The sequence below is a fragment of the Lepisosteus oculatus genome, chromosome 3 (genome assembly GCF_040954835.1).
Source record: "Lepisosteus oculatus isolate fLepOcu1 chromosome 3, fLepOcu1.hap2, whole genome shotgun sequence".
In the NCBI taxonomy this organism is placed as follows: domain Eukaryota; kingdom Metazoa; phylum Chordata; class Actinopteri; order Semionotiformes; family Lepisosteidae; genus Lepisosteus; species Lepisosteus oculatus.
This window is the reverse complement of record NC_090698.1, coordinates 19,744,977-19,759,367: the sequence shown is the minus strand read 5'-3', so window position 1 is coordinate 19,759,367 and position 14,391 is coordinate 19,744,977. Positions and strand designations below refer to the sequence as shown.

Here is a 14,391-nt window from a genome sequence, read left to right as displayed (position 1 = left end):
CAATTAATTTATGCTCATTTTAAAGATTATGTTTCTTGTTGAAATTTAACCCCTGTGTCCTTCCTTGTACCTTGAATGAAAATATACTGTACGCCCAATTCCCCTAATAAAACTAACCTCTTCTTTTACCTTTTTTAGCTGTTAAAACTGTATTTGGGCATCTCCAAAAAAAGAATGTGAAACCCTGTATTATAATCAATTGCTCATCACAGTTTAAACTCAGGAAATATCGTCAATAATAGCAATACAACAACTAAGCAAGCACGTAATACGTTAACGTCTCAGTAATATTAGAAAGCAGACTGCGTTGTTTTACGTGTTCACTATTTGGAGGCCTTGGATTTTGTCCATAAAGATTTGTTCCGTGCCTATAACTCCACACACTTCATTAGACTTAATCAAAGGTCAAATACTGTATCACCGACTTCAATTAACAGTCAAGATTGAGGGAAGGCGTAGTGGGGCTCAAGCCAAAAACTGTTTTTGATTACCGCCTTGGGACGTCCCGACTCAAACAGGTGTGGTCACGTTACAGCCTGCTGACAACCCAAGTGCAGGCTACGGGAATACAATAATACATACAGTATACTGTAGCTCCCTATTACGTTTTGTGCAAAACATAATTTTCTACAAAGCCGATTCCGACATTGCATTAATAACGCTTAGAAAACGAGAATAAGTAAAAAAACAGAACTGTTGGTCGACAAGAAATGCAGTATGCTGTACTTAACAGTAATTGAGAGACAGAAAAAAGTCAGGCTATTCTGTGAATCGACTACTTTGGGGAGGTTAAATGTAATTGCTACTGGTACTGTACAGGTTACAACCTACCTGTACTTTACACTCACACTTCGCTGACTATTTCAACCATATGAAGTGGTTAATCAGAACCAGTGTGGGTTCTCACCACTATTGTCAACGAACACGTATTTTACAGTAGTCTCACGCACTGTGCAACATAATGAAAACCTATTTTTAGTATAAATAGTATGCTGATTCTTGTACATTTTGTTTAATCATTGGGATATATAAGTCCCTGTCCGGCACGCTAACATAACCGATCACCACCACAGCTGTGCAACTTTGGTACCGTTTACATTTTGTCTGATCTGTATAATTTATGTCACTACACACATTTGTAATCCCGTGACTTTATGACAGTAATAATGCATAAAAATAATCGAAGGTTGATAATCCTACCTCTCTTGTGTCATTCACACCCCAGTCAGTGCCCTCTGTCAGATTCTTATACTAGACAACAAATTTACCCGGCTCACAAAAAAAGAAAAACACGTTTTTATCTGTAGGTATTAAAAGCAATCTTCGTGCCTTGGAACTGATATTCAGCAGTAATGCTGTGTAATTGTTGTGACACTGTCCGTGGTCCTATCTCTAAACAACTCTACCGTTTGTTGCCATGAAAAACAGCGCAGCCCTCCACGCATTGTGCGTGCACACGCGTGTCGTAGGAACTGCAACTAAACGTCACTGCGTTGTCTAGACATCTGGGATGAACTAGGGTTTTGAAAGATTAATGCTTATCCATTATTTCCCACTTCTTCATTACGAATTTATTTCTTTAATTCTTACTGTTCCGTTATCCAACAGATTTAATTGCGTTAATTTTCAATATAGAAAGAGTGAAGATTGACAATAACTTCCTTATATTGGGGAACCAATATGAGTTCTAAAGCATGTAAAAACAATTTTATCTGGGGTATATTTAGGAAGAAAACGTATGCTATCCTGAGGAGAATATTCTATTACAACGTTTGTTTGTTTGTTTGTTTGTTTGTTTGTTTGTTTGTTTTCGAAAACATGCATTGAAATAAATCCTAGTAAGAGAACAGAACGTCAATTCAAAATTTTACATACTGTAATATTTATCCAACTTTCTCGTTGCAAAATGAACTCATTTAAACTAAATATGATCATGTTGTACCGTGTTTTATTCCTGTTTTTATTCTATTTCTTAACAGTAACCTTTTTAATGAGTTTTATAATTGTATTTATATATTGGCTTTAACAACATGGCCAGGTAGCTTGTTATATAGACAATATGGTACAGTAGGTACTTATACTGTATGTGCAAATATATTGTAAAGCTTGGCATGAAAAAAAAGACATTAATTTTTTTTTTCAGGAGTTGAGAAATTCTTGGAATCTTGTTATGTGATGATGCTGACTTTATAGCCTTTTCCAACTGTCATATAGACAGTCTGTGTGAAGGCGTGTGACAGTCTGATTCTGAACCAACCAAGATAAGTTAATTTTCTTAAGGAATGCTCCTTCTCTGCCCATTTATTTCTTAGATTATTTACATGGGGTAAAGGCAGTACTTATAGGGCTCTTACTTCTGAAGACAGCCAAGAAATCCACATTCACACCAGACTACACATCTTACTGTTACTCAGCTTGCAAGATGCTGTCTTGATATTGTTAACTGCACAAAGACTGCAAATAAACCTTACCTTAGGCATGCAGGGTTGGTGTTGCCTCAGCATCACCAGTTACAGGACAACTCTCTGATTTTGTAATGGGTCTTGATTTTTTGGTCTTAAATTATCAGACAGTCATAATTCTATTTCAAAAAGATAATTAATAACCCTAACAAAACTTATAAAGGTACTTCTGCATTATGTTAATAAATGTAGCTTATTTTTCAAGCATTTTAACAAGTGTAGGAAAAGCTTCCCATATTGCCTTTCCTGCCCTTATCTTGCCTTTATAAACTGGATTGTTTTCTTTAAAATAGAGCTTAATTGCCATTAGTAACATGTACTGGTACAATGGAATTCTTACTTAAAGAAAGTCTCTTGATTGTTAAAAAAAAGTGTAAAACACAAAGTGCAGACAGTGCATCAAGACAATGTACAAATAAACAGTAGACAATGTAGAAGAAAACAAGTAAACAGTCGAATGTAAACAATGCAGACATGTAAAAAATTACTGCAGCTGTGCAATAAATAAAATTACAGTGAGGTAGATGGTGTAGATGTGGTCCGGGGGGCATGGCCAAATGTGTTCACCAATTGCACTGCTTGTGGATAGAAGCTATTGAAGAATCTGGTGGTAAGTGTCTGTATGCTCTTGTATCTCTTGCCAGAGGGCAGTGGGGTGAAGAGCTCATGCCCATGGTGGTGACTGTCCTCTGTGATTGTCAGAATTCTACCATGGCAGTGGTCCTCATAGAGCTGTTTAATCTGTTTAGTAAGACCACAGCCGATGATCTTCTGGGCCAGGTTCACCATTTTCTGCAGTGTCTTTCTCTCTCTCGAGAAGAGGTGTTGCCGTACCACACAGTGATCCCGTTGATGAGGATGCTCTCGATGGTGGAGCAGTAGAAGTTCACCAACACAGGTACTGGCATCCCCCATCGCTTGAGGCACCTCAGGAAATAGAGGCGCTGCTGAGCCTTCTTCAAGATAATGTCCATGTTCACAGTCCAGGATAGGTCATTAGAAATGTGAATTCCCAAAAACCTAAAGCTGGTGACTGTTTCCACTTCCGTTTCATTAATACTGAGTGAGCTGTGAGTGTGCGGCCTGTGTCTCCGAAAGTCTACAATTAGTTTTTTTTTTATTTTACTCACGTTCAAGTCCAGGTTATTGTTATGACACCACCTCAGTAGCTGTATGACTTCATCCTTGTAAGTGGACTTGTCATCATCGCTGATCAAGCCTATTATAGTGGTGTCATCCGCAAACTTAATGATGCCATTGTTGCTGTGTCTTGCTGTGCAGTCGTGATTGAATAGAAAGTACAACATTGGACTCAGACAGCAGCCTTGTGGTGTTCCAGTGCTCTGGGTGAGTGGTGATGATGTTTTATTACCTACCTGCACCACCTGTGGCCTCCCGATTAGAAGGTCCAGCAGCCAGTTGCAGACAGAGTTTCACAGACCTACAGTAATCCATTGAGTTTTGTCACCAGTTGGCTGGGTATGATTGAATTGAATGCTGAACTGTAGTCCACAAACAGCATTTTCACATATGAGAATCATCGAAAAGAGAAAAGATTAATTATTTCAGAATTTATCAGTGAATGTCACTGTCCATTACTCTGAGCAATGTTTTAAGCTTCAGATTATTTCACAGCGTATTTACTCAAACTGCTCTCACCTTGACTGCATTCCAGTGCAGAATTTTGTAATACAGTAATACAATTATTGTTTAATAAACTGTTTCTTATCAGTTAACAATTGCCTGTTGTCAAAACGAACATAATATGAAATGAATAGGATTTTTGAAAGAAAATAAATAAAGTAAATAGTTCTCTACCAAGAAAGACTTGACTTTTAGTTACTTTTGCCAAAAATGTTTTAGTAAAGCCCTCCATCTAGTGGTAGAAGATTGGTATTAAAATTCTATATTTGTAATGACTTTGCAATGCCCTTTTCCCTAAGGATTTTGCTTGCATGGATTTTTTCAAGGGCTGGGCTCACAATTCCAAGCAAACTTCGTAGGCCAACAAAGCATTCCAAATGTAGACCTACGTCCATATACATGAAAGGCTAGGTGTAACTGAAAGTGATCCTACAGAACTTTCCTGAGTACTGTACTTTAGGTGCCAGTATGAGTAAAGCTTATGGGTTTCACAGGATCAAAGTGATATACATTATTAGGAACAATTTACATCTCCAGTCAAAACCTCAAAACATTATCTAATATTTTATTGGCATTTTGCTTGGTAATCACCACAACAAAAACAAGGATAACAAATGAAGTACATTCTGTAGCCCAGGATAAGGGTAACTGTAGAAAAAAGGGTTTGGGTTGGAGTTACCATCTTCTAACTTTTTAGTTTGCTTTTTACTGTTTTGCTCATGGAGCAAATTACAATGCTTATTATTGTTATTCAACATCAGATGTCTAGTTCTCAGTAGGACTAACAGTACGGTCACAGGGTAAAAAAGAGGCTTGGATTTGAAAAACCTTCTCCATAGCTGCTTCCTATATTGCAATCACAAAATAAAGAAACTGCACTCTGGCAAAAAGTTTGAAAATGTTTTTTCAGCTGTTCTTTTTTCTGGAGGTTAAGGTTTTGTAGGTCACCTTTGGTCGCGGTGCGCTGAAGTGTCCAGTTTTTTTGCCCTCTTTGGAAATTGAGGAATTCAAGAGTGAGTTACTGTATGTGATCACTGGATTGTGACAAATCAGACCAAGGAGTGATGACCACTGGAATTCACTCATTATTCCCACAAAACTAAATGTCATATCATTAGTACTCCAAGATCTGCAATTTAGGTGGAATAATCCTGGTGTTTTGTATACAAAATTCAGTGCCACTAGTGTCACTCTGAATATGAAGGCTAGATCTGAGAATTAATGTCACTGCCGTGTAGTTGGTCTGCTAGAATATAATGGCATTACATCCTTTTGGAATGTAAAATGGTATAAACAGTAAATGCAAGGCATTATAAAATTATAGGGCTACCTAAACTAATTTAGATATATGGACTACAAAATACAACATTGGCCAAAAGCATAGAATTCTCTTCATTTTTGTATTCGTTCTTAAGGACTATAATTTAGTTTTCTCAGCATTGATTACAATGGTTTGAAAATGAAAGCTCATTTAAACAAAGGCAGAATTTTAAAAGGGCTGTTAAACTCAGATCCTGGAGGTACAGTACACAGGCATCTCTGTCCTTTCCCCTGAGTTTTCACTCCATCAGTCTCTAGTAATTTATTTAAATGTAAAACGTCAGTACTTTTACCTAGACCTAAAAAAGATTTTAAGTTCTCTAACACGAATAAAGTGCATGTTTTATATCTTTACATGGCCTTAAAACATATATCTCGGAGAGCCACGTTTTGATCAATTCAATAAACCTTTGGAACAAAGACCTAGGAAAGACTGTGGCTGTGTTTCACAGATTTATATTTCAATAATGTTTATATCCAAAAAGTGACAACATTGTTTAGAAATAAATTCTTAAACAGCACCACATTTGCTCTTTAAAAACAAAACAAATTATTCTCGTTTTAACTCAAGAAATCATTATAGCACCGCCACCTACTGATAATAATTCGCAATGCTATTGAAAGCCTAAGAAGTAATGATACAAGTGATCAGGGTCGAGTGGCGCTCTCTGCTGCTGAAGATGCACAGTCCAAAAAGTTATCATATCAGACCTCAGGATGAAAACGGTAGCAAAACATTTCGGACCCAGACAATTAAAAAATAAAAGACAGGAGGTATATTATACCCCAGTAGTTTCATACGTGAATTATTCAAAATGAGTTAAATGGAAGATTCTTCAGAATCACTTAGCCTAAATTAAAAAAATAATAATAATAATTTCAACAATCGCACATTTTTGTTATGTTTCGTGTTTAACAATCAATAGTAATACGTGCTTCACTTCGTTATGTCATAGATTTGCACGAACATTCGATGTATTCAGTATGACATTATTTGGAAAAAAATATTAATAAGCAATTAAACTCAATCAATTCACCCTCACCTACCACCCCTCATAGGAACACTAAGGAATGTAAAATGGAGCCCCCAAAATTACCCAGTCTACAGTATATGCAAAAGCATGAAAAATAAAAAAAAATGTTTTCTCATTAATAAAATTAAAACATTAATATAAATTACACTTGTTTCAAAATAGAAAATCTTGGAGTAAGATAAATTGTAAAAATAACTGAAATGTAATACTAATGCTGCCAAAAAAGTCTGTTAAAAGAACATTTTGAATTAAATCACATTATTTAGAGGCAACTGATTTCCGTACTAAAGGCTACAGTACTGTACTGTACAGTATATGCTGATGTAATGTTAGCAGGTAAACGTTCCTGTACTGTCAACTGACACCATTCATGGAGAAGAAAACCACTCAGTTATTTACCAAAAAAGAATTTAACAAACGAAATGTGTTAGATTATCTATACTTGTCCTTGAGATTTACGTGAGGTCACCAACAAATCGAACACCAAAACAAACTAAACATAACAGATGACATCAGCTCGTACAATTTCAATTCCTGGATGGCAGTTGAGTGCTAATCCGACTTCCATCCCGGATTTCTCAAACTAAAACAAGGGACAGGCTGGCAACTAGACAACAACACCGGATTGAGGAAATTGAGGAGGGCAAACCATGTGCAAAACAAACTTGTTTAAAGCCGAAAAGCATGCAACCTGATGTTCACATCTAGACAATCTAAGCAGCTAGACGTCGTTTTCGCAAGTGCTCTCTGCACTGGACTGGACCAGCAGCCCATACCGCAGTTCTACAACAACAGCAAAGAGAAAAGGACTTATTTTTATTTCTCAGCCATGCAGCCCTTATCGTTGACAGTGTTTTTTGTGCTGCTGATGCGGGAGGTGAGCGCTTGGAGCGCCAATGTCAAATACGCAGTCGACTGCCCGGAGCGGTGCAATGTGGAGCAGTGTCCCGGGACCCAGCGCTGCAAACGGACCGTGCTGGACGACTGCGGTTGCTGTCACGTGTGTGCAGCGGGCCGAGGAGAACTCTGTTACCGTACGGTGTCAGGGATGCACGGGGTGAAATGCGGACTCGGGCTATTTTGTGACTTCTACAAGGAAGAGGACGATTTCGGGGATGAATATGGCATATGTAAAGGTACAGTGCTAGACATGGAGCACCTGCTGATCGCCGCTGGAGAATTTATGTAGTTTATATACCGTACAGGATATAGAGTGAAATTGAATATAGTAAAAATCTACATATTAGATGTTCTCTGTATATTTGAAATATCGTACTTGGTAATTTGTTGTGATTAAAGTGTGTACAATTCTGTGTTGCATATAATTTTTTTTTATGGAAGGGACATTGCGTATGAGTATGTGCTTTTTCCATTGCTACTACAGAAACATGCAAAAGCAAGAAAAATGTTAAGAAAATATACATTGTTTAATAGAATATATACTTTTAATTTTTGTAGAATTGTACTAATTATTGTGTGAGAACAAAGATCTGTCTCTATTCCCAGAATTGGCATCGTATCCCATTTATAAGGAGAGACTCAAATCTTATCTGTGAGAGTTAAATTCAAATCCCGTTTTAAATGTGTTTTGCTACCTATATACAGTAGCTGGCTTTGATGCACGCATATCCTTTAAATTGCTACAGGGACGGAGGAGGGACTTACAGTATGTCTGTAATTCTTAACGCAGAAGTAATCTTATAAGAATCGGCATTTAGGAAACTAAGATAATTGCAGGTTGTCTCTAAATGAAGTTCGGAAATTTGTAGTCACTTTCTTAAGATTAATATAAAGTATTTAACCGCTTACATATCCAAGTGTTCATCATATCAATATTTTATGGAATAGAATGCCAATTAGTTACATCAACCATGACACTGTGGCACTGTAGACTTTATTTTCCGCCTTAACAAGTCGTCCCTTTCTATGTCATGTGTAGGTATTAACAAAAACTAAAAACTAGGAAGAGCAACGTTTTTATAAAAACCTCCATACTTGGAATAAGATTCTACTTTTTTGTTTTTTGAAAGCTCGAGATATTTTTTCAATAAAAAGGTAGCTCATTTGAAAACAGAATCTCTTATAACTATTAGAATTCAATAGAGTATTCCACATGATAATTAGATATTATTTGACGATATCATTCTTTTCTAAAACATTTTTGCAGAGTCAAGTCTATTTTTTAGTACCACAAGGAAAGACTCGAGCAAGAGAATGCTTTAGCACTTATTTATGTTTTTGAGCGCAAAAGCTGTTTTAAGAACATTACACTCACACTCGTTTTTTTAGACAATCATTTAATTGCGTAAGTTGCTGTTAGGGATCATGGTAGAAAATCCTCATTAGTTTCTGAATATCGTGGAATTGAATGATTGTTCCGTGAACAATATACATTTCAAAATGACTTGAGTCCTAGAGAAAAATAGTTCAGGCGATAACAAGCAAAAATGAATTTCTGTTTTGCGGATCTCAATACAATTTCCCGTTATGGAAGTCAGGAGGTAATTTACTGCATAAGTGTGTACCGTACTCCAGGGTGACTTTTATCATTTTGTGTTTTGCAATACAAAAAATAACAATAGTTATGTTTTTTTCTAGCAATGAAATACCCTGTATACTAATACTTATAATTTGAAAGTAAAAGTATTTTGATATATATACAGTACATTATACAGTACATGTTTCACATAGACATTCCTCTTTTTTTTTGGGGGGGGGGGTTGGGGACTTTTTACTGCGCCCCGCTAAAAACTCAAATGTTAAAAGAGTAGTTTAAATTAAGTCGGTCAATTCACAGTTCACAGTTCAATTTAGCTGTTCTTAATAAAAAATTGAAATGTTAATGATTGCACAGTGGAAACGAGGATCCAGATACTGGAGCAGATGAAATACAAAACGGAATAGTTACACTGTTTCAAAGTATTACACTTGTGTCAGTCACATCAGGAATTTGGGGTTTGCACATTTTTTAAGTGGTCTGTCTACGGTAGTTAAATTGAGAAAAATAATGTTTTACACCTAAAAACTACAATACACTAGCCTGCCAGAAAGTATTAAATTAACAAATTAAGTATAGAGGGGACTTATTTTGTATTTATTTTTAATCAGTGAGAGCCCTGAGTTCCATCATTTTCAAAGTATTGAACAGATTGCTTTGCATAGGGGACTTGTACATGAAAATCACAATTATGACATACAAATACAGTATGTTCTGTGTTTTTTTAAAGCAATGCAAATAAGGTGGAGACCTACAGTTAGTTCCTTTTATTTCAGTTTTTTGGCATTTGTAAGTACTGTAGATTCTCAATTGTCTCTTTGAACAATCACATGATTTTAATGCAGATCAGATGTTTGTTTGAAGTCATTCTTCTTTTCACTGATTTAATTATTCCTGGACACTAAATTATTATTTTTTCCTTTGCCAGATGTACAGTTCCCTGTACAGTCTGTTATTATTTTTTTTCAACATCCTTTGGCAAGACTAACTATTTTATCCAATATTTATGGTATTCTTACCGGATAAGGTGGAATTAAAACCTGTCCTTTTTCTAAGCACCTAATTAAGCTCGGTATTAGTGCTAAGTGATTTTTTGTTACTTGTTTAATCATGTTTCTTGAACTGGTAGGTGTTGTGAAAGCGGATGCTTTGTTTTATTAAGCAATTTCAGTAACTTGCTAAAAGCTCATACTAATCTTTACTTCTGGAGCTATATATATATTTTGCTGAGGCATGCTTAATGCTGAAGACTTTAGGGTTTTCCAGGTAACAGATTCACAGTATTAAGTCATTTTTTACAGATTTCTAGTATTCTGATATTTATTATTTTGCAAATTGTCTTTGTGGGATTTTGTGTTTGAAGACAAATGTTTATATAACGTTGTTAACACAACACATAAGGAAAACAACATTTTTGGATTTTGTTTACAAAAAAAACATATTTTCTGTCTAATTGTTGCAAAAATAACTACAGGGTTCACAGGTATTACAGTCAAATTAGATAAATACTAGGTGTAGCTGTCAACAGGAATATACTAGTCATGTACACAAAATGAAAGAAACTTCATAGAATACCTGTATTTTTAGGGTAAGGGTAGTAATCACTATAAACTAGTATAGTATAAATATACCATTTATATGGTGTTAATAAATTCACAAGATACATTTTAATTAACGAACAGAAATGTGCAAAACAAACTTGTTTAAAGCCGAAAAGCATGCAGCCCGATGTTCACATCTAGACAATCTATGCAGCTAGACATCATTTTTTGCACTGGACTGGACCAGCAGCCGATAAAACAGGTTTACAACCATAGCAGAGAACATTTTTGTTTTACTCCAGAACACACTAACCTGGTAGTTCGGTATTTATTCATTACCAGTTTTGTTTCTTACAATAGGTTAGTACTTTTATGTTAAACTCATAACAACAAAAAAATGACTGTAGAGTAAGGTAGAATCATACAATTTAACAGCAAGGTGATGTCATCAGAAATGTCTGTTATTTCTATGAGTTCAGTTTGAGGTCCTATTGGACTTCCAGCTGTTCCAGTGTTCCTGCATGCACTGAGATATAATGATCCTCAATTTGTTTAATCTTTTCTTTCCAACAGAGTGTTTATATGGAACCTATGGTTTGGAATGCCGTAAAAAGTGCAGCTGTAAGGCTGGAGGCATCTGTGACAGGGAAACTGGACAATGTCTGAAATTTAAATTTTTAGCAATGCTGGCTGCAAAGCAAGCTAACAGACTCAAGCTGATGCCACAGACAGGTAGGAGCACTTTGTTATTCATGTTAGCATGAATAAAAACATTACGATTTGACATATAAAGGTTGAAACAGTTATCCATTATCTGTGGAGCCCTAAGGCTTGAATGAAAATAGCAAAGTCGTGTATATCTTCTTATGGATTCAATACTCTATGTAGAAAATGAATGCCTTAATAATTGCTTTAGGATAATTGTTGGCCAGTGAGATTACTTACTGCATGTTTGTTTTAAAATACTTGTTGTAGACCTGAAGTATTAAATAGTATCACTATGGCGATTAGATTCAGTAGAATAATTTGTTGCTTGCCTAACTGTTGGTTCAGTCCATTTTTTTCTTATATTCAATGGTCCCCAAGTATTGCTTTATCTGAATATCTGAATGCCAAAAGGTCATGTCTTTGCTGTATCTTAACATTTAATAGGCTAAACCAGGAAATCATATTTAAAGATCCATTTTATATCTGTTTGTGTCTTTTATCATGTCATTTCCTTCACTTTAACATAGGTGAAGGTAAGTAAAGGGACAACCTGAGTACTCAAAGTATTTTAATAAAATATCCTCATTAGTATTAGTATAGTAAATTGTACAGGCTGTGGGACCTTTATGACTCATTGCATTTGACTAAACTCTTCACTACAAATGCAATGCAGCAAACCAAAAGATTTATGTTTCTATTATCTTTTGTGGCTGTAGCTTTAGGAGTTACACATGTGCTGTTAATCTACTGAACTGATTGGGTTTCAGAGTTATGTAGTATCACTTCATAGTTTTCTTAAAGTCAATTTCTGTATTCTACATTAAGCTCTATCATTTGAGTAATTATGTTCTAAAACATGAACATAAAACATTGAATAAATACAGTATGTACTAAATCATGAAAATGAATACAAGTTTAGATGTCTTAACAAAACATGTAACACCAACTGTTTATATTATCTTAATGTAGTATATAAAACATTATCACTATGCCTTATGGTTAAATTTTTCATATACCTTTTTTTATAGAGAATGATATGGGATCTGGTGACAGTGACAGCGATCTCCATGAGGATTTGTTAAAGGAGAAAACAGCACAATCTGCAGTTGAAAAATGGCTAAATCCCCGCTGACATTTTCTTCAGTACATAGCTTATTCAGTTTAAATGTAGCAAATTAATAAGTTAAAAAAATCTATTTTGTTATGTTCATGACAATAATGGCTATTCTTGAGATGTTTTATATATAAAATGTCTGGAAAACTGGGATTTTGACTCCTACTGTATTTGTAATCGCTTTTGTGAAAAATCTTCATTTTCATCCTTTCTTCTCTTTTTCGGAAATATATATATGAACAACACATGTAGAGATGTAGATTTATAGTAATGTGCTTGTGTAGATGGCTTTAAAGAAGGAAATGGCCTTATCTGATTTGTTGTTTTCAAATAATGTTAATATTTATGCCTATATTTTTAAGGGGTTTGTGGATTTAGAGGTTGCAATATGTGTTTAAAAACACTTAATTCTGTTGTGTAGTAGATAAAGGCACTATACTATGTATTACACTCACATATATTGTACTTGGGTTATTGTCCAGATAATCTGTTTTGCTTTCTTAAAAATGTAGGGACACAGAGCTGTTGTTCCTTGACTCCTTAAGTAGTTTTGCATGGCAGGGCTCTATTGCTAAAAAATTGTGCTGTATTGTGACTGTAAACATTCCTAAGTGGGAGCTCCGGCATTCTTTTGCTATAACTCATCCCTTTGAATGTAGCACTGTTTTTAATCAAACATGGTTTCCCATGTCATATTTCCTGTTTCCTTTTTCAATTCCCAAAATGAAAAGAGAATCACACCATCCCAAAAACATCTCATTGATGAACCAGACTGAGGTAGAGAGAGCTGTTTTCCCATGTCATATTTCCTGTTTCCTTTTTCAATTCCCAAAATGAAAAGAGAATCACACCATCCCAAAAACATCTCATTGATGAACCAGACTGAGGTAGAGAGAGCTGTTATCCAATGATACCTGCAAAAGTAATCAAGATGCCTCCTCGTATCAGCATTGCTTCCTACAAATAAAAGGAGATATGATGACAAGTGAGCAGACCACATTCGAGATAACCTTTTTGAAAACCTTTTTGAAACTGTTGTCTTGTTTTGCCAGTGTAATGTATAAATTCAGAATAAAATAGTTTGATTTTAAACCTGAGTGTCACTTTAAGCATGTTATACTTGCATTGTCTGCTCACACACAATATAGTGTTAGTCGGTTTTTGGAAAATCTTCAAGAATTAATGTGTATTCTTAAAGTCATAAAATGCAAATGTATGCTGTATTACTTTCTGAAATTAACTCAATTTTTTTCAGTCATCGTTGCAAAACCAAACTGGCTTTTCTCAAGTGAAACAATGCTTTGGCTGTTCACATCAAGGTTTGTAACTCCATAACTGTATGCCAATAAGATGGCTAAACTCCTATTTGTAATGATAATGAATCAACATCATCATCAAGATGAGAAAGATGATGACATTTTGATTTGCACAAAATAGTGCTTTTCCAATGTACTCCCATGTCTCGTGTCTCATGTGTGTCTTAAAGGGTTCCTACAGTATAATAAAGAGATTCTGGTACTATTCAGCAGTTTTAGTATTTTATGTCTTAAAAAACAAATATGTATTTAAAACAACTGTTGCCAAACAAAACATAATTTTGGGGAAATCTATTTAACATATGGTGTTTTAAATTTAAAGGTGTAATCCTGATGAAATGTTGAAATACACCCTCCTTTCTGCTTCATGTAACTCAATCTCTGGTTCTCTTGTTCAGAATTAATCATAACTTTAAGCAGCTCTTTCTTTTATTATGTTTGAAGTTCAAGAAAACAAGATTTCAAAACATATACTGTAGGTTGGCAATTCTAAAACATGGGGGCTTTTAAAATGTTATTTCCTTCTTGCTTGTGGTCTACTGTTTTTGTCTACATCCAGGCTTCTTTCCAAAATAGCTAAATTTAGATTTTAAGCAATCCTCAGCTCAATAAATTATATGGTAATTTCTCATCTGCAGTTTTTTTTTAACAGACTATTGTGCATTCCTTTATACAATAGTCTTTAGTAAGTCCTAGAAATCTTTAACTAAGGAATCCTTTTAGTGAGAACTGGAGCCAGTTAACTTGTCCCTCAG

General features: G+C 35.1%; 2 protein-coding genes across 10 annotated transcripts in view; one reads left to right on the top strand and one right to left on the bottom strand.

Annotated features, from left to right (window-relative positions):
- LOC102684637 (probable E3 ubiquitin-protein ligase HERC1) overlaps positions 1 to 1,449 on the bottom strand; it is a 72,519-nt gene extending 71,070 nt beyond the window's left edge. For all 9 annotated transcript variants that reach the window (XM_069186988.1, XM_069186989.1, XM_069186990.1 and 6 more), the window contains exon 1: positions 1,201 to 1,449. The gene's annotated coding sequence lies outside the window, so the exon portion shown is untranslated. The remainder of the gene's footprint in view (positions 1 to 1,200) is intronic.
- A 5,576-nt stretch (positions 1,450 to 7,025) lies between these two features.
- Positions 7,026 to 13,845, top strand: esm1 (endothelial cell-specific molecule 1). Its single transcript, XM_015339606.2, has 3 exons — positions 7,026 to 7,596; positions 11,072 to 11,230; positions 12,235 to 13,845. Exons 1-3 carry the CDS (start codon positions 7,155 to 7,157, stop codon positions 12,336 to 12,338), a joined length of 705 nt encoding a protein of 234 aa, XP_015195092.1. The 5' UTR covers positions 7,026 to 7,154; the 3' UTR covers positions 12,339 to 13,845.
- Positions 13,846 to 14,391: the final 546 nt, after the last annotated feature.

Bases quoted from the DNA above. Each gene is read 5' to 3' on its own strand.
- esm1 (XM_015339606.2), top strand. From the start codon at position 7,155: ATGTTCACATCTAGACAATCTAAGCAGCTAGACGTCGTTTTCGCAAGT. The intron at 7,597-11,071 runs GTACAGTGCTAG...TCTTTCCAACAG, and splicing joins TGAATATGGCATATGTAAAG to AGTGTTTATATGGAACCTAT. The intron at 11,231-12,234 runs GTAGGAGCACTT...CTTTTTTTATAG, and splicing joins CAAGCTGATGCCACAGACAG to AGAATGATATGGGATCTGGT.